This window comes from Struthio camelus, chromosome Z, assembly GCF_040807025.1.
Source record: "Struthio camelus isolate bStrCam1 chromosome Z, bStrCam1.hap1, whole genome shotgun sequence".
Lineage (NCBI taxonomy): Eukaryota > Metazoa > Chordata > Aves > Struthioniformes > Struthionidae > Struthio > Struthio camelus.
The window spans coordinates 88,009,015-88,035,622 of NC_090982.1; the positions used below are offsets into that span (position 1 = coordinate 88,009,015).

The 26,608-nt window shown below is 43.9% G+C and overlaps 1 protein-coding gene across 35 annotated transcripts in view; it reads right to left on the bottom strand.

Annotated features, from left to right (window-relative positions):
- Positions 1–473: 473 nt before the first annotated feature.
- LOC138064405 (transcription factor 4) overlaps positions 474–26,608 on the bottom strand; it is a 235,535-nt gene continuing 209,400 nt past the window's right edge. For 23 of the 35 annotated variants that reach the window (XM_068926726.1, XM_068926743.1, XM_068926730.1 and 20 more), the window contains 6 exons: positions 24,725–24,928; positions 10,576–10,711; positions 9,474–9,636; positions 6,517–6,746; positions 5,410–5,551; positions 474–5,097 (listed from right to left, as the gene is read on the bottom strand). In XM_068926726.1, coding sequence (XP_068782827.1) covers positions 5,415–5,551; positions 6,517–6,746; positions 9,474–9,636; positions 10,576–10,711; positions 24,725–24,928 — 870 coding nt within the window. In that variant the 3' untranslated portion in view covers positions 474–5,097; positions 5,410–5,414. The remainder of the gene's footprint in view (positions 5,098–5,409; positions 5,552–6,516; positions 6,747–9,473; positions 9,637–10,575; positions 10,712–24,724; positions 24,929–26,608) is intronic. The other 12 variants (XM_068926746.1, XM_068926745.1, XM_068926732.1 and 9 more) reach the window with 1 other exon arrangement.

Consider the following 26,608-nt stretch of genomic DNA (forward strand, 5'->3'; position numbering starts at 1 on the left):
GACGGCCACCAGCGATGGGCCTTCTCGCTTCGGGCGACGGCGGACAGCCCGAACACACCGCCTCGGGTCAGGAACCGCTGCGGGCCCATCTGCAACGCGTTTTAGGGGCACCTGGGGTGCAGCTGGGCCCCTGTTCGTCCCCACAAAACCACCCAAGGCCGCTCTGCAAGAGCCGCGCGCGGCGGCGGGAGCCGGCGTTGGGATGCTTCTGCTCGCCCGCGACCATCCAAGGTGGCACCTGGTCCCGGTCCCGCTCCCGCGCGGCCGCTCAGCCCCTTTTGGGGTGACGCACGGATGCTTTGCTTACGGGACGGAGTAAAACCTATAGGCCAATGAGCACGGAAACGATGCTGCCCGTTTACGGCGCTTAACTCCCGCGAGGCTCGGCCGGAGCTCGGCGGCCGCCGTCGCCGGAGACGGGCGCGTCCGAGGAGCCGCCCCGGCTCGAAGGAGACAAGAAGTGCCGGAAACGGTTTATAAAAATGGCACATTTATTGCTACAGAACGGTCATGTACATGACGGCATCGAATAACTACAGATGAGAAACAGGTAATGGCCTACACCAAGCTGTGGTTGTTTGTTTGCAATCATCTTCTTGAAGGAACTCCAGCACACAACCTGTTTGGACACTTCTACAAATCAGAAATACACCAAAAACATGAAAAAATCGAGGCACTCAGCCACACATTGAAAACAAGGTGTAACTGTTTATCTTTTTTTTTTTTTAATCTTTTTCCCTTTTTTCATTTTTTTCCCACTTTTTTTTTTGTTTTTACTGCTGCAGCTATGTGTATAGTCGCAAAAATTCCCCGTTGCGACCTACAACTAAAAAAAAAAAAAGCTACCATACAGTTTCATCTCAATAACACATGGTAAAATAACATCTTTTAAATAGTAAAATAAAGTAACAAACTTTTACTCAGAATGATTCCAAAAATCTACAAAGAAGAAATATTCAGAATCTGACAATTTTTTTTTTTCCGTAATATTCATGGTATAAAAGGATTGCTCCTGTGAAAAATAAGCCAAATATATTTTTTATTTTTAAATTTAGTTTTTTTTTCCTACTAGGGTGTACTACAGTCTATTTTATAGCAAAAAGAGCACTAGACAAACGAAGCTTTATAACAAAAAGCCAGGCACTGATACATGGTAAATCTCTGCTTTTTTTTTTTCTTATCTTCACTTAATTGCATCACAAGTAACAAGAATGAAAAAGGCCACAGTTCATATATTTTCACCATTACATAAGTCTATAATACTTGAAATGAGTATGGTCAAACCAGCACTGCACAAATATGAATCAACTTCAAGTCCCATGAGAAAGAACATGTTTTTAAAAAACAAACAAAAATGAAAACAAAACGAAAAGGTAGGGCCCCCCCGAAGGCCCTGGTGCCCCATTGTGTTGGAATTCATCATATTCCACCTTTTAGGGTTTTTTTTCCAGTCAACCAGTGGACTAATTTTTTCTTTTTCCCTTTTTTTTGTTTTTTTTTTCCTTTGAGGTTTTTTCCTTTTTTCTTTTTTTATTCTATTCTATTTTAATTTAATTTTTTTTTTTTTTTGTGCTTATTTCCGCTGAAATCTCTTCGTTCCTGGCAATATACTGTATTGTTCACTTTCGGACACGGACCGTATCTGCCTATTGGCTACAGAGATGAAACCCTCCTCTCCCTGACCGCCCGTTTTCATCGCCTTTCCCCCCAACCCCTGACAAAAAAAAAAACCAAAAAAAAAAAGAAATCGGAAGACTGAATCAGTACAAGTTGCATCACTGGTAGGACTGACAGTTGTATAAACATTAGTGTTCCTTGCAGCTACACAGAAGACAAATGGTAAAAAAGTTCTAGGTGAACAGATTCCCTATTCAGCATATTCATAAATTACTTGAATGTGGAGGTGGATCGTTTCTTAAAAAGCTGCTCTTTGAGTATTTGTTTCTTAAAAGAGTTTCTTAGCCCGGTTTATTACCACGTAATGCAGCTTTCTAAAACCTTCATTATTTCAACTAAGTATCACCAGCTAAATTACCTTGGACAAAGCCAACTCAGGATGCACGCGCCTTACCTGGTTTGGGGAATAATGGAAAAATTAAGCACCAAGCACATTTGCTTTTCTTTTTTTTTTTAACTCTTCCCTCACCTAGAATGGAAACAGAATAGGATCCTCAGTTCTTAAATCCGGCAAGGATGAATGTTTATCTCGCAGAAACTAGGCGCTTTATGCCTAGATGTGAAACACCCTGTGCAATCTGCTCCTCTCACGGTGCCCAAGGACTTCAGAGCCGTTGGATCCAGACTGGAGCGCCTACCCAATTTAAGTGAAAGCAGAATGCGAACGAAACAATACAAGCTTTTGTCCTTACACGTTCCATAAACTAAACTTGCCATTTATTTTCTGTCCACAGATTGCTTTAAATAAACATGAAGTTGGTCTTATAATTTTTTACATTGTTTATCAGAAGCACGGTTCTTAAAATCTCCAGGACTCAAAGGGCTGCTTTCAGGTCCCTAAAACGAACATGTGGTGCACTTGTACAGAAATAAACTGAGCATCATCCACTGCGTTACAAATTTCCTGAAAAAAAAAAATATGGCTTGTTCATTGTCATTTTACTCTTAATACCATACACAGTAACAATACATATGGTACTGATAAACAGAAACCTTTATCCTGCTGAGGATACCAGCGCTCAGAAACATTAGCTATCATTAACATCGGGCGGAATTAATCTTTTATTACACCCATTTTCATATAAACCAGGCCTGTTAAAAGTCCAGCATTTAAAACGTAATATGCATTTATAACTCTGAATTAAACCTTAGTGTATTCTCCTCTCTTGTGTTTTTCTAGTGGTTTAATCCACCTCCACATTTGAGAAACTTATCAACAAATCAAAACATTTTAAATTTTTATCGCTACTGAACATATTTACAGTTTTCAGCACGCACACAGCTAATCAAAATGTTTATGGGTATGTAGAAGGTGATCACATGGTAACTATCATATTTGTTCTTTACGTTTTCAGAAACAAACATAAAATTCAGATTCTCGTATCTCACTATTTCATTTAAATGAGACTTTTTTTCAACCACACAGATTTTTATAAACAAAAAACTGATACAATGTATTAAAACACATAATAACAAGAGTCTACATGTAAAAATATAACTTTTACATACACAATTTCAAAATAATGATACGTTTGCCATTTGTTGCATAAAATTTACAAATGTATTTTTCATTACTATATAACTGGCAAAACAGGAGAACAGATGGAACATTTAGACCGTTTGATGGATTTATGGCATTTATTCAGTGTTGAGAGGTGGAAAATCTACTTGAACAGGGAGATTTTATTTAAAATACATGCCAGGTTTGTGTGGCTGTAAAAATAGAAACTGGAATTAGAGACAAAAGGATGCTGACAAATACTTAACTAGGAGCACTATCTGTTAATGGTACTGTACACCAGAGTCAATCATTATTAAGATTCACTATGGAAGTTGGTTCAGTTGTGCCCAGACTTCAAAGCTAGTTATCAGATGAGTTGCTGTGCCATAGTTTGAGCTATGTTACTATTAAATATGTTAAGTAAAAACTTCATTCATACTGGCCAGAGAAATACTGTACTACCACCCCTCCTCAAGAAAGTGCAACTTAATGCTTTAGGACTCATAAGGCTTGTTGTAATGCTGCATGATGACTGAAATTGGCATTTCACAAAGAAAGGAGGAGGCAGCAAGTGGTCTACACTTAAATAATCCACTTAAAAACAAGAGAAGAACAACAACAACAAAAAAAAAAGTCGATCAAATCTGTCACACTACTTGCAATTTTCCCACTTGATGTTTTTTTATTTCCCCCTCCCTCCCCCCGCCCCCAAATCTGACCATGTATTCAGAAACGCCTCACTGCACACTATTTAGGCTACACACATAGGTAACACTTTAATCAGTTTGTTAAATCACAGCCACTTTGATTATGTTATGTTTCCGATGATATAAACATTGGAAGGCACAGTGGTAACATTGTAGCATTCTAACCTTGTACCTCTGAAAATCCCAGAAAAGGGTCAACGAGAGCAACATTACGATTCGGACAAACTCGTTTTGCCAAGTCTCGGTAACGTTGCCTGTAGTATCTACACATGATGTGACTTTTTAAGTCCTGTGTTCCCAAAAGACTGAAGAAACAACTCTCTACTTATTTATGAATGAGAAGCAACGTCAGGGTCAGCATTTCATCCTGCACTACCCCTCCAGAGACAGAGTTGGCACTACAGGTTACAATAACAAAAACAGGGGAGAGGGACAGAAATAAGACAAAAAAATCCTTATTTACAGTAAAATCTTCTTTTTAAAAAAGTTAATCAGTACTATTTTTTTACAGGAGCAAAAAAGTCTGAAACAAATGAACAAAAGCTTACCATATTCACTAAATTTTTAATATATATTTATATATATATTTATATATATATATTTGTCATAGGTCTATAAGATCCATCTGTTCCTCCTACCCTAAGGAATGGCTAATGTCATCACTTCAGTTTTCATTAGGACGTTTGCTGGTTTTGTAAATATCTGGGCAGCAAAGCTTCCCTTTTAATATCCAGTAAGTATAAACACTAGCTGTCTAGCACACCAACAAAAACGCTCATTTTTTTTCTTCAGAAGTACACTTTTTCATTATTGCAAGTTTACAATTTTAAATTAAATATTTTTTTTCAGACTTACAAATTAATTATATTTTTTTTTCCAAAAGAAGTTTAGGCACAAATGCATTGTCCCACAGTGTGGAGAAGATTGCCATTCAGTCTCTAGGCTGTGCATTTACAGCTCGTAACATACTGCTTTAAACATTCTGAATGATATGTTAAAGAGAGTCGTCCCTCAAGTTGCACTTTTTGTTTTTTTTTTCTCGTTTTTAATATCGGGAATGCTGAAATCTCTTGCGTCTGTGATTCTTAACTACTCAGACTTGTCTTATATTACAAAAAAGGGGTTAAGGAGAAGTGTTTATGTGGGTTTAAGATAATACAGCTGTTAAGGAAGTGGTCTCTTGTTTAAATGAAGAAATGTGGCAACTTGGACCTGTGAAAAGAAGAAAAAAAAAGTCAAATCAGTCAAGGATAGTCGAACATACATAACTATATGCTCTTCAAACAAATGATCTGAATGTGGCCTTGGAAATCAAGCGTGCCTGCCCAATGACTCAGGAACCAATCAGTTAAGGGAGGGGCCTCTTACAGCTACTTAGTTCACGCTCGGTCCCAGCCCTGGCTTCGAGGAACTGCGAGGAGGAGGAGGAGGTCCTATGCACTAGCTTTGTCTCAGTTCACTGTAATCCACTGGGTGCTTGGGAGAAGGCTGCCAGTACCCGGATACTTCTGGAAATCAACTTGCCTTTTTTACATCTGTCCCATGTGATTGGATGCATCTCCCATGCCAGGGTGGGGTCCCGCCAGGGAAAGTGGAGGAGGATCTGAAGATACTTTCTCTTCTTCCCTTCTTTTCAGACACGCTGCTTTAGGGTTCAGATTTCTTTCTGTTGAATGGGAGCAAAAGGCAATTTCAAATATTCAAATTTTTACATCAAACCGATCTGTTCATTGCACGTGCATTAAAAATGGCTAATGTATCAGTTACTTGTTGCAGCCTCGTCACAGGAATTTAGAGGGTTGGAACTGAGGAAACAGCTTGCTCAGGTCAAGTGCTGAAATGCAGCAAGCGCACCTCAACGCACAAGCTCTGCAAATACCTTCATGTTTGTGCTTTGCTAAGGAGCAGCCAAGCTTAATATTGAAATTGGATCTTTCTGAAGAATGTAAAATGTATTGGCAGTGTCAAAGATCTATGTCAACATATGAAGTGTGGAGCTGTGAAGGAACACAAGCACCTCACCGTGACCATGGGCGCTCAAACCCAGCAAGGACATGCCCTGTCCCACTTCCGCGTAACACGGTGAGCGTGTCGGGTCTCTGAGATGGATACTGCCTTTGAGCGTGCATTGGTTGCCCAGCATGGTGACAACTGAGCACCTTGGTGTCCTGGCCGGCGTCTAAGGCAAACTGGGCTCCTCACCCCTCCAACACCCCAGCAGCAACTGTGCAACGGTGCAGGCATCTGCATGGGGAGGAGGATGTGTTTCTCAGACCCCTGCTCAGCCCGACTTAGAGCTCCGGCGTCACCTTACACACCATGAGGGCAGCCCGGACACCAAGGGTTAGCATCGTCTGTCTCCCTCCCCACACCGATGGATTAACACAGCAGACCAGCCGTACGGGAAGGGCTGGGAAAAACTCATCTCCAACAGCCACGGGATCTCATCTCCCTTGGCTGCCTTCATCCAGCACAGGCAAGGTGCCCAGCTACCTTCCAGTGGGAGAGGTTAGGGCTTGCCTCCCTCCTTGGCGTCGGGTGGCATTGGCCAGGCTTTCCCAAATTCACAAACGTGTGTTTTGCATGAATGAAAACCAGGAGGAATTTAAGGAGCGCCGCTGGCACACTGACCTCTGACTTGCTGCTCTAAGCTGAGGATGACAGCTACAGCCTGGTGTAAAATCAGGAGCTTGGTCTGGGGCTTGTCGCTCTTCAGATGGAGTTGCACCATCCGGCCCAACTCCTTGAAAGCCTCGTTGATGTCGCGCACGCGCAGGCGCTCGCGAGCGTTGTTGGCCATTCTCCTCTCCTTTTCTCTCTCGGCCTTCTGCTCAGGTGTCAGGTCTTCGTCATCGTTATTGCTGAGAGACAAAAGGAATACATCATTTTCTAATGATCTGGAAAATAAGTGATGCAAAGATTTCAAACAGACTTCACCCAAAAGTACAGCTGCAATTCATGAACAGATACCTTCTGAGTAATTATAACTTGCTGCTTTTCTTCCGCCAAACCTCTGTGTAAAATTCACTCCTCTTAAATTTTACACTGAGTAAAACTCCTTGGTTTCTAATGAACCTTTACAATCTGCAAGGCAGGACAGCCTGACTTCTGATATTTAAAAGAAGCCAAAATGTACATTTTTTCCCATTAAATATTTTTCCATGGCCAATGCTGCAAAATTTTAATCACAACAAGTATGTCATGACATATTCTCTGAATTCCACATTGTTCTGAACAACGATGGAGCATGTCCATTCTAAATTAAAACCAAGAGCATTCCAGACACTTCTAATAGTCAATATTCTTCTCTAACAAATAGAAAAACTGTGACTAGGAGATCTATTCAGCTGAAATTCTATGGCTATTATATATGGTCCTTTGGGTAAAGGAGGACTCAGAAGACTATCCCAGGTGACACAGACAAGGACTGCGAGTGAGGTCAAAATGAAAATACTAAAATATAAGGAAGCTGTAGTGCTCATGTAAAGGCTCTCATACAGCTACAAGACTGGAGCACAACAGGATCATGCAGCAACCTACAGCTATGTTTACCCTCCATCCCAAAGAGCGCACTGGTGGCTAGTAGCAGTTTTCCCACCATCTTTGTTGTCTGTGGGCTACCTCTGGAGACCCATGAGCTTTATGCTTTTATCACTGCTGTTTTGCCTTCTTCTATTAAGTATGTTAGCAGGCAAATCTCAGGGATGCAGGGATGCAGGGATGCTGGGATTAAGTTTCTAAGCCAGGAAGACAGCCATGTATTTACATATGTCACCTTTAGCAGGCTATCATACCAGTTTTAGAACAAACATTCTCCATCCTTAGGACTGTGAGGGTGAGGGGACCCATTACTCTCTGCGGAGATGGCCATGGAAAGCCACCAAGGCTGCTCTAGGAAGCATCCTCCCTGTGACACCGAGCATGGGGCAGCGAAAGTGTCCGTGGGCTAAGAGCCACAGAAGTAATTTATGGCTGCAGAGAGCCCTACAGTTAACTTCCGCATCTTTTCTGCAGCAAAACTGCTTTCTATCCAGACAAAGTGATGATTTCAAATTGAAAACATATTAACATATTAGTGAGTCACTGGCACTATATAATTTGAATTGGTTATGCAAATACAGTAATAAATTTTCAGTAGCCCTAACAACATGAACGTAAACGTATAACTAAATATCAGGAGTAACCTTTTAAAGCTGCAAGCATGTTAAAAGCAAAAACGTTAGCCTATAAAGCTTCAAAGCACACATAAATATGCACAAGTGAGACCATATTTGTTAAATTAACTAGAACTATGATCGGCCTACATCAGCGTAAAGGTGCTTTCTTTTTACCATATCATACATGGGCATGAAAGCCTCACTTATACATATGGCTATTTCAACACCTTTATTGAGAAACAATCTCAAGTGTCATATACTTTCTCCAATCATAAGAGACATGAATGTAATTAACGTTTTAAAAATCAGTGAGTGCAGGCCTGTGAGTTCCAAAGTCTCAGCCCTTTCTCTGGAGGAAAATGTCTGCACAGCACAACTCAGATGTTTCTTATCTCGTCTCTGTTTTCATATAGAGAACCAGGGGTGGAAGGAGAAAAGGCGGAATTAAATTTCCATTTAGGTTTTAAAAACACCCCAGAAAACAAAGCAGGATTGTGCCTTTCAATTTCAGCTTTCTCGGCATTTTTGTCATGTAGCTTGGGACTCAGCTGAGGATGAAAAGTATCTGTACTCCTGAGCTGCACCTCAGATCCTAAGGTGAAACTCAGGTCAGAGAGGTGAAATTCAGGCCAAACAGGACAGAAGAAAAGCCTGTCCTTTGTTCCAGTGGTTAATGTTTGCGGTGTCCATGGACATCACTCAGGTTCACCAAGGATATGAGTCCACCAAGGATATGATAAAATCCAACTATGACTTCACTAATACTTTCTAAAAAGTTACAATATGCAGAACAAACTTTGTCCCACTGGCAGTCCAAATACATTCATGCATTTCATAACCACCACCGTCTCCAAGGAAGAGAGAAATCTACTGCATTCCTAGGACTTGAATACAATAGAAGGCCCATCTTCTTCTAGAAGATACAGAAGGGGCCAAATCCTTAGCTGCTGTAACAAGGCCACTAAATCCTCCAATTGGTCCTAGGAACTCTAGACATTTACAGAAATTGAGAATCGGTTATAACAAATTTATTTCAAAGGCAAAAGAAAAGAATACAGTTTGTTAGTTCAGGTGTAGACGCGATCAACTCTTAGCCACGTTTTGAAAAGCTGGAAATATATACTGTATTCCAATTTGCAAGCATAGGCAGAGAGGAATAACAGCCTAATAAATCCATTTTAGTGTAATGCAATTTCTTTGTAGATTGTGGAGAACTTGCTCAGTGTCCAAATTTGTGAATTGTGCAAATTTGAGGAAGTCCTGGAGTACAAGTACCAGAAATGTACTTAGCACTGCCAGAATAATTGTTATGTTCCACTTAGGCTGTGGTTTTACCTGCCAGGAAAAAACTCATCGTTTCTTCCTGTTCTGTTCACTTCATCGAAATCCAGTAAAGGAATTAAATGAAGCGACACTATTATATACTGTTACCTAGATCTTGACCTAGTAATTGATTTGATATCCTTCTTGTCATCCTCTAGTTTCTTGTCCTCAGAAGATTTTGTGTCCTGGAGGTTTTCGTCTCCCTCGTCATCAGACTTGATTTCGGAGCTACCTGAAGAGACGCTCTGCCCTTGCAGTCCGGTTGGCATGCCTAGGGAGAAAACACACGGGTGACCTGTAAGGCAACGCTGCAGCGAAAAGCGTGCACGACTGGGGTCTATGTCCTCTGCTAACGGTGCCCAAAGGAGGGCCTGTGCCGCTGCCTGCAGCTCTCAGCAGCACAGGCCCCACCGACGGCCACAGAAGGAAGTGCAGAGGACGCAGCTGCTGAAAGCAGTTCTCAGCTGCGGCTTTGAGGTTTAATTCTCCTCTACGGTCTTTTGGAAGAGATGATGGCTCACTGTCTACAGAACATCAGCTAAACTGCACTGAAAACCATAATCACAGAAACCACACATCTTGTGTTCTGACTTGAGGACCCAGTGCGTGTATTAACCATTATCCTCAGCTTTTTCTGCATGCAGGAATTTAGGAAGAAAGAAAGACTTTGAACTTCTACAGCAAATTTCATTCCTACATCTGAAAGAGCTCTGCACATTCACTACCTGTTAGCTGACAAGAGCTGTTCCCTGGTAACAGAACTTTGGGATTCGTTCTTCCACATTTTAACTGGCGTTTATCAGACTCTAGGAATAAAGATAAACCCTAGATGGCTTCTAGGTTCAGATAGCGCCAGACCTATGTTGAAACACTGCAGGTATGTGTACGAATCTATGATGTGGGCTACAAAAGCGCAGGGCGTCTGTGAACCAAGGACAGTCTGGTGTTGACCCTCTCACACATCGAGCTGCAAAGCTGGTGAAGATTAGCTGTGTGCTTGGGTTTCCCCTGAAACTTGCACCTTCCTGACGGGCATCCTACAATGCTTGCCACGTTCTTAATCGGCTGCTTGCAGTTAATCTTGGTATCAGACCTCACTGCCCAGAGATAAGGCTCTCGTACACCTCTAATAACTGGAGTGTTTCTGAAAGGTGAGCAGGATTATCAAAAAGCCTCCATCAGGCTCTGTCCTGGGACGCCTGTTACTCACCCCTGTAGGGATCCTGGGGCGGGTTGAGGTCCGGGGAGGTGGCGGACTGGACGGGCAGCTGGGGGACCGGGACCTGGTTTGGCACGAGCGAGTGGCTGCTGCGCAGGCTGACGCCGTCCTCGCGGTGAGCGCCGACCTGCGGGAGAGAGGCAGCGGTGACGGCCGTCCGTCCCGGCTGGCGCGGGGGACGCGGCGAGCGGGGGACCCCGCGAGAGCAGCGCGGGCCCCGCCGCGGCTCCTTGCCCGCCGGTCTGCACTAGAGGGCGCAGACGGACCGCGGCGCTGCCAGCGCCCGCCAGCGCTGAGCGCTGGGGAAGATGCCGCGCCGCACGCTTAGTGACAAATATGGCAGAGGAGCTCAGGCAGGTAAAACGTCAAATTGTCTCCCAGGGTGCTGCAGTGGAGCGCACTGATTCGTCCCCATCTGTCTTCTATCATGTCCGCCAACAGATCTGACAATTATCTTAATGCCCATATGCTTAATTGTGGGCTTCTCAATTCCCCCATTGCTATCGGAAATCCTGCAGGAATTTCAATTTGGCATTCGACTTTCATTTCGGGGGATAAGACTCTCAGGCCTGCCATTTTTTCTCCGTAATGCCGGCTAAGCCTCTGACAGTGGAAGCTACAGCAGTATGTGACACAGCCCCTACCCAGTGCAAACACAACAAAATGCCACCTGCCTTTCCAAAGCTCGAAGCCCCTTCCAAATTAGCGCTCGCTGGATTTCATTAACCACAGAGCTCCAAACCCGAAGGGGCACCAGCCCTGCCAACACCACGACTCCGGGTAATACACCAATAAAGGTTTTATTAAACACTCCAGTAATGCTGTCACCTCAGCTGACAGTGCGGACACAACGGAAAGACATCCGCCATTTCCACGTACATCGCTCCTAGACGCACTTTACGAATCGGGGTTGTTACTTCATTAAATAAAACAGACTGTGGAGAAGAGTTAAGCATCTGAAGAGCCAAACTGTCAGAAGTTGCGGTAGGCTTTGATATAAAAACATCTAGAGCGGATAGCACGGGAACCGCGAAGAGCTGCGCCTCGAGTTTCTGCGTTTAAGACACGACTCACTGACGATCAGCGCTGTGAGTGGTATATATATACAGCACGTCTGTATGTAAAATTTAGTGCTCGTTCTGGACTTTCTCAGGTGTACATTTCCCGTAACACTCAAGTAAAGCGTGTTTCCATAGACGATAAACTCAGCAGAGAACTGTAAATCTCTCTTTATTCTCCATAAGTATTATAAGTACTTGTGCAGATAAAAAGATTGAGGAATGTTTCTAATCAGACTTACAAGATAATATAGTATAATTGTTAACAGCAAGTCAAGACCGCAGTAAGAAAGATAAAAGGGAATCCTGCCAAAGGGAACTTGAGAAAATCTTTTACTACTAGACAAAATGCAAATAACCAAAAGCAAGTGTAAAATAGGAAAGACAAAAACTCTCTCCTTGTTGAGACACTATAATTTTAAAAACATGACATACTAAGAAAAGACTGGAATCAACATTATTTGGTTGTAAGAAAGAATAGCTCTTAAGAGAGATGTTTAGAGTTCTGCAGTTCTACTTCCTTAAATCTCAACAATTCAAATGATAAAACGTAATGAAAATCATGATGACATTTTTCTGAGAGGAAGTATTATTTAGCATCACCTACTAAAGAAAAAATATTAGTGAATCAGGCTTTCCTTCTGCACCCTCAGGGATGTTCAGCTCAACTGGATATGACCCTGAGCAACCTGATCTAACTTCGAAGCTGGATCTGACTTCAAAGCCGCCCCACTTTGAGCAGGGGTTGAGCAGGAGGTCCAGGTGACCTCCAGAAGTCCCTTCCGATCTAAATTTTTCTGAGACCTATGGAAGACGAAAACTCAAACTTTGAGGTAGATGAAGACAATAAAACATATGATACCACTTTGGGTCGGGAAACAATGACTACTCCTCAAGCAGAACTCCTGAGAGCAACTGGAAGTTCCAAAGGGACTTTGACAGACATAACATCTCACCTCGAGTCCTTCCTTTTTCCTGTGCGTCTCCCTGAGCTCCTTCCAGAACTAATGCAGAAGGACAGGCAGATCCCTCTGGAAGGGGACTGGGTACACCCCGTCTTGCTCCAGCTGTTTCAGGAGACGCCTACCACCTCCTGCAACTGCGCAGGGGGCTTGGGAGGCCAGCTAGCTCCACAGAGGGCTACAGAAGATGCCTCACATTCGGTGGCCCAGCTCGAAGATGGACAGCTTGGATATCTGGGTTATTTGGCCTGAGTTCGCATCGCTCTTATTTCATCCTACCCAAAAGCTGAGGTGGTAAAAACAACTGAAAGCTAGTAATTTTCGAGATTTTTAAACCGAAATGTTGAACTCAGATGCCAAAAAGATGATACTACTGACATAAAATTTTAACTACATTTTTAATATTGGTTCTAATAATAAAAACTTTCCTCTCACTTCTCTTCCTGACGTTTCTCAAGAGATCTGAAAGATAATCAATCACAACTGAATGATAACAACTACCGATCCATATTTCCTCTTTTACAACCTAAAACATTACAAATTATGTTTGTTGAGATTTGTAACTATCTTTTTTTTCCTGTAAAATGGCCAGTTTCAAGTTTGTTTAGTGAACAAATATGTCCTATGACCATTCTTACACTACGGAAAGACCGGTTCCCATCCACTGTGGTTTATTTTGAGCAAGACGTTTTTTCCTCTCAGTGAGTGGGAGTAAGGGTTTCTGCTCAGATGCAATCAAACTTCAGGCTGGGGGACTTGCTTCACCCACAGTCCTGTGTGTGCTGCTCCTAGATGGAACCTTTCTAACTCTTCCTACAAAAATGCCATAATGCAACTGTCACTCCACAGCTTATTTTTCTAGGTAATTAATTTCTACAATTATGATCACTTGCAAGAAGATTCAGGCAGCAAAATCACTTAGTTTTATTGTTTGTGTGCATGTGTGTGTGTGTATGTGTGCTCACACATATGGTAAGATCAAACCTAGCATGTATACCAGGTCGTTCCATAAATGGAGGACACGTGAAGGTTGATTTCTTGGGGCTTTGTGTGTCTGCTACGACTCAGGTCTCGCCCTGTTTGAGGCCATATCGCAGCCCTGTCCTGTGGGGATATGCAAACAACGGCTATTAATGGTAAGTTTGGCTTCAGAGGTTGCCTTAAAATGGGCTGGTCATTTTCTTTTCTCTTTTAAACATGATGGGCTGTTTTCACAAAACTACGAGGAGCTCAGTACCTTTAGGACCACCACCATGCTGCCAAGCTCAGCTGAAAATCCCCATGTGAGCTATCAGGTATTATGAGGGAGACACGGAGCCAGACAAGGCCCTGGTGTTAGTCTGATCTTCTCAAGAAGAAGACAACCTGGTTATTCTAAGCATTTATGTCAACAGACTGAAATTTCATTGCAGCAGTGGAAGAAGCAAAATTAAGCCGAACACACCCACGAGAAGCACTGCAGTCTCCTGGTGCTCAGTCTGATGAGCTGTATGCCAACACACCACCTGTCACTGCCGCGGTGAGGGGACCAAGGGCTACAACCTCCTCCACCAGGCCACCGCTACGCGCGACCACGCAAACATCCAGTGAGCCCAGAGCGAACCCCGGTACCATCAGCCCCACTTGGAAGGGCTGGGAAGCGCTTGCAAACGATAACAGAAGATACAAAAATGCCGTATTTTCTGCTCCTCCCTAACCAGCAAGCAGTGCCGACGTTTTGTCTATTATATAAACATCAGTTTTGCCTGGAGGTAGAGCAAAGATATGAATCATTCCCCCTAGCCCAGGAGTGTAGATCTATAAATAATACTTATCTTTAGAGATTCAAGCTCACTTTGAAGGTCTATTAATATTTTATTTATTTCCATCTCTTTAAACAGCCCCCCACTGCAACACTCAGCAGATCGGAGAGGAAAAAAACAACAAAACAACAACCCGCAGAACATGCACTGGAGGTACAGACGGGCCCTAAAGTTGAGGTGTGCTTCTCTGAGTTACCCCCTCTTTGAAATCATAATCTCCCACACACAGGTACAGGGGCAGGCACACATGTACATGCTCATATGCAATGTACCGTGCGCTTGAAATAATTCAGTCAAAGGAAAAAACCGTGAGAAGCCCTAATCTTGGGCTATTCTGGCTCTTAAAAGTTAAAGAAGCTTCTGGAAGGCAAAAAAAAAATACAGCTACTGAGTAGGATGATCCCACCGACAGGGAGCAAGTAATGATCAAGGTCAGTCCACGGGACTTTTTAGTGTAGGTCTCTTTGGAGGCGTTTCCATACTAGGTTGGCAGGCAGCATGAAAACCTGGCCAGTGTTCGAATTTGCATTTGCGTTAATCTTTTATGGCATTTTAAAAACTGTGGGAGTGGGAAGAAGGCTAGACCTTGTCTTCTCCTAACATTGCATTTTAGTTTGTACATACAGTAACAGGTATTCGGTATAAATGTGAGGCTTTTCAGGTTATGCTAATTTGTATGTATTTCAGATTATCTATATGTTATCTATATATTATATTTCAGATTATCTACCTATTCATCATGGATGGGAAGTTGTTTCAAAAAATTGCCTCAAAATTAATCCTCAAATATTCAGCATTTCATATGACAGATGCGTATCTGTAATTAATACAGACATACAAAAGACGCTAAGATTTTCAGAAGCATATTCCATAAGGAGCATGAAGCGGAGAACGACTGCATTTTGTGAAGTAACCAAACCTCTCAGAAGACCTACCCGTTCCACGGAAGCACATGAAGGTACATGACACTTCTCCATTTCCATTTTAGCTCATTTACAGTAGAAAACCGTGCTGGCGTATGGTAAACTTGAATATTTCTACTTAGCAAATAGAGGGATATTTTAGTTCTTGTTAAAGGGATGAGGAATGGGAATGCGTCTGACGTTACCAATCATCACTCGCATCCTCAAATCAGAACGCGACAACGGAAAGGGTGTCTTAAAATCCATACTTGGCATTCGCAGAGCAGAGCGGCACACATCACCGGGCCATCGCACATGACGGGTGTTAAGCAGGCACCCGCTCGGTTTGAACCGGGTCCTCTTTAAATCTGATGACAAAATGCCCCCACTTCCATCCTGCAGCTACCAAGAGCGAGCAAAAATCCACTCATAGTTTCAGCCTGCTTCCAAGAAGTGTAAGGGGTTTTTCTTCCTTTTTGAAAAACTAACTATTCTGCTGTCTTTACGATCCTTTTCTCAAAAATGTCAAAATGTATAGCGCTTAGTCTGGCAGTTATTTAATTCTTATTATTTCCAAAGATAAATGCCTCCAGAGCGGGCTGCCAGCCTAAGCTACTCTTCAATTATTTCAAACACAAATGCGCGGTAAAGTTAGAATTTTTGAAAGTGGATGATGGGGCAGCCCCTGGAAATGGCACCTGACAGACTAACTTCACCTTTTTTTTTTTTTTTTACAGAATAATTGAAGTATTTTTCTGCAAAAGGACAGTTTCCCCAGCTCCCTGTTGTATACGTACAAATCGCCTCCTGAGCAGTAAAACACTTCTCTCCAAATACTCCTCTCAAAAAAGAAGCTGCCTAAACCAGCAGGTATTAGTGGGAAGCCAAACCCCAGGGAGCAGGACCCCAGGGAAAGGAGATCCCTTATCTGCACCGGATTGTCCGCTTGTGCGTGCCAGAGGGCACACAGGCCCTCATGTGAACGCAGGTAGATGAGGGAGATACTTGTTTTTTCAGTAAACATAAAGAGAAAAGTTGATGCGTCTGCACGGTAATTAGATACCGATTGACAAAGAAAACTGTTTTGGTGTCTTTGAATTGTGATCTCCCCATGAAATATCAATTATACCCGGCAGCCTCAAAGTGCTGCATTTAATTTTGGATCTTCTTGAATTATCTCTATATATCTTCGCCATGGCTATGAAGACAGAACCTATTATTCTCCAAAGCGAGAAAGCCCACTATCTGACCCAGAAGTGAATCTTGAGAAGTGGTAAGAAATGGCCATACAAATATTTCTTTTATTGCTCACAGATGGGCATTTGAAGTCCGTGAATTGTAAGGAGCAGACATAGGCTGTAAAAACCGGGGAAAGGTTTCCTATGAAGGTATGAGCGTTGCGCTCCTTCCCCTACATTTAACTCTTCTCATACTCAGAGGCAGCCTTCATACAAATCATTAACTTTCTAAACACAAAGATTAAAAAGGAAAAACTAACAACTACTGTCAAATGCTCTCTGGATAGCCATTTCCAGCTATGGTTAGGAAGAGATTATTCCTAACTTGCTAATATAAGGAACAAATGCAACAAGCAACATGCTTTGTACTTTTAAAAATGATGACCTTGTGTTATCCAATTAGATAAATAAAAACATGAGGCAGGAAAGTTGTAAGGTGATGCATGTTAACATGTGTTCAATATTGTCAAAATTTATAAGTCTGACAGAAAGCAGATTTGTGCAAAGCCCTTATAAACCTCTACTGCTATATTAAAAAGGGAACAGCACAGGGCACTTTGAAACAAATGGTCTCTCACTGTATGTGTGTATTATTCGTCCAAATTATTCACTCTTCTTTAACTGCACTGAAGTCTTTCATCTCCATGCTATACAATAATAGTTTCCATATGACCGGTGGCTCAGCTATAAATAAGATCAAAAGCAAAAGAAAGGATTTAATAAAAAAAAAAAAAGACATTAAGAGTGGCATTAAATCAGGAAAAAAGCAAAGTTCAATTTTTTTCCTACAGAAAAAAGTAGTGCTGAGTACTAAGCAGCTCTCCAAATATCTGAAGAAAAGGCATTTTGCGAGCCAGTTGTATGCAAAAGCCATTTAAATGCAGCTGAAAGTGGCAAAGCTGAACTTCAGTATTAAAAGAGAAGAAGGAACGAGAGAAAAAAAAAAGTGCCACGTCTTAAGCAGAGGCAGGGATGCTGGCTAAACAGTGGCTTTCAAGTCAGGAACCGTACGAGAGCGCACCGCATGGCAGCGCTCCACGCGCTTCTCTGTGCGCTTTCTGTTCTGCTTTACGGGAGCAGGTTTGGGCAGTCCAGTGTTTCGGAGGCGATCACGGCATCACTCAGCTCTAGCGCACGAGCGCTGCAAAAGGAAGTTTTATTTGGCATTAAACGTTCACTCGATGCGAAGAGCCAACTTCCCAAACAAATTTTCTTCCAGTGCTGCAAAAATTACAAGGTTAATCTCTGTTCCCGGCTGGACAGACAGCTGTTAATAATCGGCGTTCAGCAGAGAGGAGGCGCGTTCCCTTTCTTCCGCCTCGCGCTAGCTACCCCAAGTGCCCGGCGCTTCAGAGATTCGGCGTGTTTCAGCTCTCCGCTGCTTTCAGGCTCATTTAGGTGCTGATCCTATGAATAGAGGCAGCGCGCGCGGCGGCGGCGTTCCCCTGCACGGACCCAGCGAGCCTTCGCTCGCTGCTCTGCTCTTCCACGCTTAAATGGCATTTCTTTCACGCTATGTGAGATAATGGAAGTATTTTAAGGGAAATCAACCAGTCGCGACCTATTATGGAGAGAAGTGGGTTGCCATGGCCGGCGAAGTGAAGTCAGTGAAATAATCCTTATGATTTCTTTCCAACAGAGATGATTATTCGTTTAAGTATTGCCTAAATCCGGCGATATAAAGGGTTCTAAAGTACAGGATTAGGAATATTAACTCTTCCTCATTTAGCTGCTCGTGAGGGACCGTGCTGCAAAGCAGTCGGCCAGCTTGGCCGTTTCATCCCGTTTTGGTACCGTACTCCGGACGAACGGCGCTATCACCCCAAAGCTGACGGGGCTCCGAGCGCCCTCCGCCGCGTTCGTCCCCCCTTGTTCCCGAGCACCTGCTTGAACGGCGACCTCAGCTCCCCACCTCGACATCCAGACAGTTCCCCAAACAGCTTTTTAAACAAAAGCCAGCTGTTTCTCATCTGGACGGCAGGGCAACGCGACGCGGGGCAGCTCGGCGGGCCGCTGCCCGGAGCTGCCCCGCGCCGGCAGCGAGCAAGCCCCCGACTGAAACCTGGAAACCAAATACTACCGTTTTAACAACGTGCCTAATTAACTAGCTAAAGATGAATGAAGCCTTTGTGCGGGGACAATGTTTTCCAAAAGAGGTGTCATTTAAAGACTGGTCAATGGTTTCTCTCCTGGCCAAAATGAACTTTACAGCCTCAAAATCATTTAAAAACATGATACAGGCTGTAATTGCCTGGCATCAGGAATGTCAACCAATCAGGCAGAAAACGGTGCCATATAAAAATCTTACACTGGTGCTTGTTATGTTAGATTTCATCCCAGGAAGCTCATTTTGTCCAGTTTTTTTCTTTTCAATTTATATTATACCTGTTAACTAAAAACCACAGGCAAACAAAACAAACAACAGATGCAAAAGCTACAACTGCGATAAAAATTAAGAAGAGAAAAAGATAATAAGAAAGAATAGCAAAAGCCAAATTTTGTCTTTTAAATAATGCCAAGTTGCTTGACTCTTTTTGTTTATGTTTGAATGACATAACTGAATTACTTCATGAGCTGCTACTTTAATTCCTAGGGGTGGAAAATTCCATAAGTTAATTTAATGTGGATGTAAAAAAAATATACACGAACATGCTCTCTTCCTGTGGGCCCTCATGTGAAGCATGCAGACAAGCTGATGGACTTCTAAGCACTATCTTAAAAATAACGCTTACCAGTCTGTGTTTTATAATGATTTTGATCAATCCCTCCACGCACTGCTACAAAAGGAACATGTGTCTTCTAAGACTTCTGTGCAAAAGTTGGCATTCACATGCTGTTTTCGACAATTTAATTTAAAAAGTTACAATAAAATCCCCACAATCTACATAACCTCTGAAACAACAGGAACTACTGAAAGTCAGGAAATTCACAGTTAAAGCTGAAAATATAAGCTTAGCTCATGCCCTTGAGAGAGGGAGATGGGAAGGTACAACGAAATGACCCTAACCCTGAAGTTTCTATCTGGACATGCAACGTGTTAGCTTCTGTCCCAAAGGCCATTCCAGACACAGAAATATTATGAGCAGCTTTGAGAACAAAAGCTACATCATCCTTATTGCTAAGCCATTCCTGAATCTTCACAGCCAGCTCACAGAAGTTTCTTTATGGGTGTACAGGGTTGCTTTGCGTTTGCGCTACAAGTTCAGCATATGGAGGCTACCTACATTTTAATTATGATGTTTTCAGCCCAGCAAATACTTACGCATGTGCTTAAATTCAATGTCAGGAATAGTCCCAGTGGGACTACGCTTGGTAATAAAGTTAAGCGCACATGTGCTTGGGAGAATCGAGGTCTTGGGGTGGGAAACTCGAGCCTGTGGCTCCCCGATTTGGTCAGAGCCTTGTGCCCTTCCTCCAGCCTGGCCGGTCACCACGGGAAGCGGACCGGGCCGAGGAGATCGCCCCGCGCCGGAGGCCGGGATGCGGGTGCCCGAGCCTGTCCCCAGGGAGCAGTCCTGCCACTTCCAACGCGGAGGAGACGCGCACAGGGGAGCTGAGGTTTGTTCCAGACTTCCACTGCTCAACCCATTTGTTGCTAAGCTGGCATCAAATATACCATATTTGTAAATGGTGGGAATTAATGTGCATTGGTTTGCTAATATCGAAGGAGAAATTAGAAACAAGGGCATCAGCAAATTCCAGGGGCCTGCTAAAAACCAGTAAACGCTGAAGTGCTCTCCTTATTGGGCCATTAATAGAAGAGTGACAACGTAAAACAAGAAGCCCCTTATAAGAAAGCTTGCTATAGAAAACAGCTCATGCAGTGAATAAAATTTTGCTCTTGGCTACACAGCTGTAAATCTGGACTAATTCCACCCAAATCAGAGAACTTAATTCACATTTTCGGCAGAGCAGCGACGAGCGGCATCTGACCCATCTTTGTGTTATTTTCGTCTGGGGAAAAAAAAAGTTGCACATCTGTTGTGTAACAGCGAGCGGTGGCGAACAGTCCACACGGCAGAGCTGCGGGAAAGCGGCCCCGGCTCCGGCCCCGCTCTCGAGCGTCTCCGGCGTGCTCGGCGGCCCAAGGCAGCGCGCGAAGGTGTACCGTGGGCACGGAGACTTCCACCAGCACATTCTGTACAAGTTTCCGGTCCATACCTCCCACTGCTACTTTATTTACTGCAGCTGGCCAAAGTTTTATAGCCTGTTTCATGTATTAAAATTCAAATGTGGAAAACATTACCAGTATCCTCCTTGATTTTTTTTTTTTTTTCAATTTTTTTTTTCCCCCCTTCAACTTCCTTTTCAGCGTGGAATGTATCAAACGGTCAAAGGCTAACTTAAGACTGACTCTACTCAAAAACTATTTCCTTTGTTCTTATGTTTTTACTTCAAAATTCATACCAGTTTTCCAAAAGAAATTATCAGGCCTGACTCTTTCACACAAGTTACAGTTTCAGACAGTGAGTAATGCTGTTTGGGAACTTAGCAGGCTCTGTTTTTTTCAGAGAAATGTGCCCGTCTTGTTTTCAGAAGTAGCAAGGCTCTCAAAGAAGCATATCTTCGATTTGAATCCTCCTGCTCCATTAACTTTGATCGACTATATCCCTTTTTTACAGACTCCAGAAGAGAAGTAAACAGGAGCCGGTCTTCAAAACAAAAGCGATAAGACTCTATCGCTCTGCATTTCCAAATCAAAACAGGAGAACTTCTGAAAAAACAAGTGCCTAACTATTCTTAAAAATATGAACGCATTTTTTAGAGGCATGATATGATCGCTTTAATTTTTCATTGTTGCTGGGTTTTTGTTTAAATCTAACTTCACCTACATCTGGTATTTAAGCGAGGAGCACATATTTTTGGAACAAACCGTCTCTGAAGTGATGCCCTGGGTGCATGTTGCATCAGTTTAACATATGCAAAGCGAACAAAGCTACAAAAATTAAACTCTTTTCTCTTGATTGAGAGCAGATATGCAGAAAGAGTTGTAAGTCACAGATCTGGCTTTTAATAAAGCCAGATTTCTTCATTAAAAGCAGTATTGTTTAAACACTGGAGGAAAAAATAGCTTTGTACAAACTAAAATCTTAGATTATATGTATCCCAAGTGTATTTAACATATTACCTGAGGCCAAGCTAAATTACAATCTAGAATTTCCTTTTGTGAATTCTCAGCAACTGCCACAGAGAGCAAAACAATGTCTGGTTCATGCTAATTTTATTGGGGAAGGGGAGAGGAGACGGATTTAACTGAGCTGCTGAAAAAGCATCTTTCTACCTCTCAGAGCCCTCTTGCCAGACCATTTTCAGTTAACGCTTAGCATTTTTTTTGAATCTACAAATGACACAAGCCCATTTGTGGCTTTTAATGATATTTCACCCATGACAGAGTCACTTTTATTAACATTTAATTTAATGAGGAGCAGAGCCTGTCACAAAGCTGCCTCAGTTAAAAAAACAAAAAACAAAAAACAACCTTATGCTAGTTTCTCAGGTACTTAATTTCGACAGCTAATACTACGTTTTAATAACTTGTAGCAACAGGAACTATTTCATTCTTAGCCAGTTTACAAACTATGGGCAAATATTTAGCTTATGACACTGAACGTGGACAAGTCTGAAAAAGACATCTGTTTGGTCAAGAAGATCCGGGTGAGAATATTTGACAGTCAAACCTTTCCTCACCGGGAGAGAGCTAGAGACAGATGGGATATTCAAATTCCCACAGGCGACGGCAGGCCTCCGTTGTTGAGGCCTTGGCCGGTGGCAAGCGCTCAAGGTTAGAAATCGCAAGTCGACCTTGCCAGAAGCTGGGGATGTCGGGAGGCTGCACGGCGGCGGTGCCAGCACCCGCGTGCCGGGCATCTCGGGAAAGTCCTCCCGGCGCCGGGCGGCAAAGCGGGACGAGATGCCTGGGAACGCCTTTGAGCATTGCACAAGAGCCCGGGAATTGCCACGCTGAATAAAAGTCGTGGTCTCAATGATGCTAGGAGGCTCATTATTTTCTAATCACCTAGCCGAGGATCACGACAGCGCCCAGCACTGGGGCATCCCAAGTGTGTGCAGCAGACCGGAGGAGGAGGCAATTATGAAATAATTGGCCACTAGAAGAAGCTCCTTCCTTCCCCCAGCAGTTGCCTCACACTCGGGCATCAAAGTTTTTCTTTTTTTTTTTTCCTTTCCCCTTGTGAAAAAAGGAGGAATCTTGTCTGAATCCTGTCAAGCAAAACTCTAAATGTTTGCATTTTCCATATGATGCCTAATCCTATTTGGAATGCTTCTGAACATTTGGCCTTGATTACATCTTGGAGCAATGAACTTCACAGGTCATTGTGTGTTGAATAAAAAGTATTTCTTTTTGTCAGGTTCACTGAATGTCCCCTTGTTCTTTAATTATAAGGAAGGATGAATAGGAGAGCTAGATTTACCTTTTCTATGCTATCTATTATTCTACGTACCTCTATTATGTCTCCTCTTATTCATCTCCTTTCTAAACAACACCACCACAATCTGTTCAATCTCTCTTCACAGGAAAATCTTTCCATGCTTGCCATCATCTTTGGTGCTTGCCGCTGAATTCCTTCCAATTTTACTAAACTTTTTGGAGATAGGAAAACCAAAACAACACGGAGCTCCAGGTAAGGATAAATACATACACATACATATATACACGCACACACACACATACACGTACATATATATGGAATACACTGATTGGCATTCCATCAGTTTTGGTGTCCTTTCTCATGTTCTTTTTCAATTCAAAGGGCTTCTTTTTTTGTTTTGTTTTGGGTTTTTCTTAATGATTCTTGCGCACTGAAGAGAAATTTCTATGCGACTCTCTAGCAGAGGCACATGCTTTCTTCCTGAATTGTTTGGAGCCCAATATGTATATGGTTAATTGAAATTCTTTCTTCTAATCTGCACTGCCTTGCCCTTAGACTGTGGGATGAGAAGGGGATCAAGCCTAGTCCTCCTACAACGCCACATGGCAGTGAACTGGCCGCGGATCTGTCATGTCCCTTTCTCTTTCCACATATTTTCCTCCAGTCTTAATTAACCTAAATAGTTTGAACCATCTGAAAATACTGCCAGATAACTCATTGTTCCCTTTTTCCATTCCACATATGAGTAAGCAACGTTATTCCTAGAATTACATTTTAAAGCATCAGAATTACCGCCCTTTAATCACGCTGAAAACCGAACATCTAATCCCACTCTGCACATATGTACCTTCACTTTCTCATCTAGAACTGCCGTTTCTCCCTTCGCGTAGGGCAGCTACTTTTCCATTAACTTCTTCTGAGGGGCTTTGTTTAAGACTTCTATAGATACAAATGCCTTTCATTAGCCGCATCCCCTTCACTTATTGTTTCGCCAACATATTTAAGAGATTAATAGATGGGAGAGACAGGATTTTCCTTTGCAAGAAAGAAAGTAACTGCGAAATACTTCCTTTCCAAAGTGCACGGCGTTTGTTATGAAGACACGAACAGTGTGTATGTGTATATATATATATATGCATATATATACAGCACGGCAAAACCTGAAATTCCAACAGCGAACTGCAGGCCTGATGCCTCCCGTCACGGGGCCGTGCTGCCGCGAGGCACGACTCACCCCGGCCGTCGCGAGGGCCTGGGAGCTCGACGAGGCGGGCGAGCGCCAGGTCGCGGCGAGGGCTCCTCGGCGCTACACGCGGGTCATCTAGCCCCGGCGTTAGCGCGCGCGCGGCTCTCACTCTGAACCACCTTCTCCCCGCCCCCTCCCGAAATTTGAGCCTACGCTGAAAATCAGCGCAGGGTTAGCGGCCGTTTCTGAAACCCTGACCAGGCCTGCAGTCCAGAACGGTGTGTTTAAGACTAAAAAGCGCACCCCGATTCACCCCCCCCACCCCCCACCCCAGTGGGATGCCCCTCTGCCGAAACCTTCGTTACGGCCGCGAGGAGAAGCGCCCCCGAACTCGCGCCGGGGGGCAGCGGGCGCCAAACGCGGCCGGAGGCGAGAGCGGCGGAGTCCGGGGGCCGACGACGGGCGCTGGCGGCGGCGGCGGCGGGGGGGGAAGAGAGGCGAGGCCGAAGGGGGCAACGTCGCCCTCTCGGCCGCCGCGAACCCTGCGGCGACGGCCCGGCGGGCGCCGAGCCCGGCCGCTCCCGCTGAAGCCGCAGCGCTTACCATGAGCGAGTGCCGATTGGCCGAGAGCAGGCCGGTGCCGTAGCCGGAGCCGAGACCTCCCATCGCTCCATTGTGCGCCGGCCCTATTAATCCGTGCATGTCGCCATGGCTGCCGGGCATGGCGGTGGACGGCCCCACGGCGTGGTTCCGCAGCACATGAATAGCGTCGTCCAGCCGCTCCAAGCGGTCCTCAATCCGGCTTTGCTGTTTTGTTTGGGGGGAAACAAATCAAGAGAGGCGTCAGCAAACGCGAAGGGGCCATTTCGCCTGCGGGCACACAACACACACGGATTAAGGTACGCCACGGAAGGGCGCCGCCGCCGCGGGCGCCAGGGTGCGTGCCGGGGCCGGGCCGCCTGTGACTGAGCACCACCGTTCCTCCTCTCTCATCCCCTTTGTGACCAGAGCGGGTGTTTTTTTCCTTGCCCCTCAGGGAAACGTTTTAAGATAGCGTTCAGGGGGCACGGGAGAGCGTGGTTAACACAAGTACGGCTTTGATTTTCATGGGCAAAACAGGTTCAATGATTCCTCATGAACATAATCATTACAGTACATAATGTTGCCCTCTACGTCTTGGAAAAGTTTTAGCGGTACTTAAAAAAATAAAAATAAAAATAAAAATAATAAAAAAAAAAGGAGAAGAAGTAAAGAAACAAATATACCACCAATTTTCATCAGTCTCTGATAGGGATTTTCCTCCCCCCATCTAATCACACACAAAGAGAAGAAGAGAAACTACCGGGCCGTATAGTCCATCGCCACACTGTGGTTTCTTTTGTCCCTATGGATATGCACCCTCAAACCACTTTCAAGGTATCACTGGTAAAAGCAGTAATAAATACACTTCCTTAACTTAACAACTCACGGCCCGTAAGCCACGTGGAAGCAATTACGAAGCAGAGAGGTCCTGGCCTGGCGGGGCGGCAGCCCTTCTCCTAAGCTCCCCCCTCTGTTCTGATGCAAATCGCTTCTCTCCAAAACCAAAATGAGCCCTCCACTGCTCCCCGTAGGATGAGAGGGCGCTACCCAGGCTACTTCTGCGATTATCCTATAGATATATATAGCACTAGGGATGACTTTCAAGAAACCTGATCGCTGCTTTACTGAGTTACTTCCTCCCAATATCATATTTCTGCTAAGCCAAAAAAGCCCAGAGTCATGTTGTTGGCAAGGCTAGGAAGAAGAGCAGCAACGGACTGAGAAGAAATCGTAACCTCTACCTAGGTCTTTATGCTGCCTTTCACCCAAGGAACCCAAAGCACTATGTACAAGAAAGCATCGGTATCTGCATTTTATAGATGCTGGAAATTATTAGCTGAAGGAGTCGTGGCCTGAGCAGGAAGGACGGGGCAGACCAGGTCGCCTCTGCCCTCACCCTGTCCTCGCTCTCTACCCACTGCTGCCCTCAGCAATGCCTCGCTCAAGCCACGTGCCCCACGGGCAACCCGACGTTTTGGCTCCTCGCTAAGATACGAAAGGGGAGAACAAAACAGGGCCGCCCCGAACCACCGGGGAACTTCAGCTGCAAAAAGCACTACTCATAACTTGTGGATCACTTAAGCACATCTCTTAATAAACCCACCGCTCTCCAAAAGCCAAACAACAACAACAAAAAAAACCTCCACAAGGCAGGAAACCCAGAAATTATCACAGTCAATCATGAGCAGGACATCCTTAGTTGGGCTGAAAAACTAGCCCATACTAATTCCTTACTCAGGCAAAATCCTAACAAAAGTCAACAGGATTTTTGCATCACTCTCTAGTAGGTGGGCTAAACACTGCGCTCTCAAGAATTACCTGTTTTCCTTCTTTTTTAATATTAAGAAACTTTTAGACTTTAGCACTATTTATTTTACACCTAACAATGCACCAGGTGTTTTACAC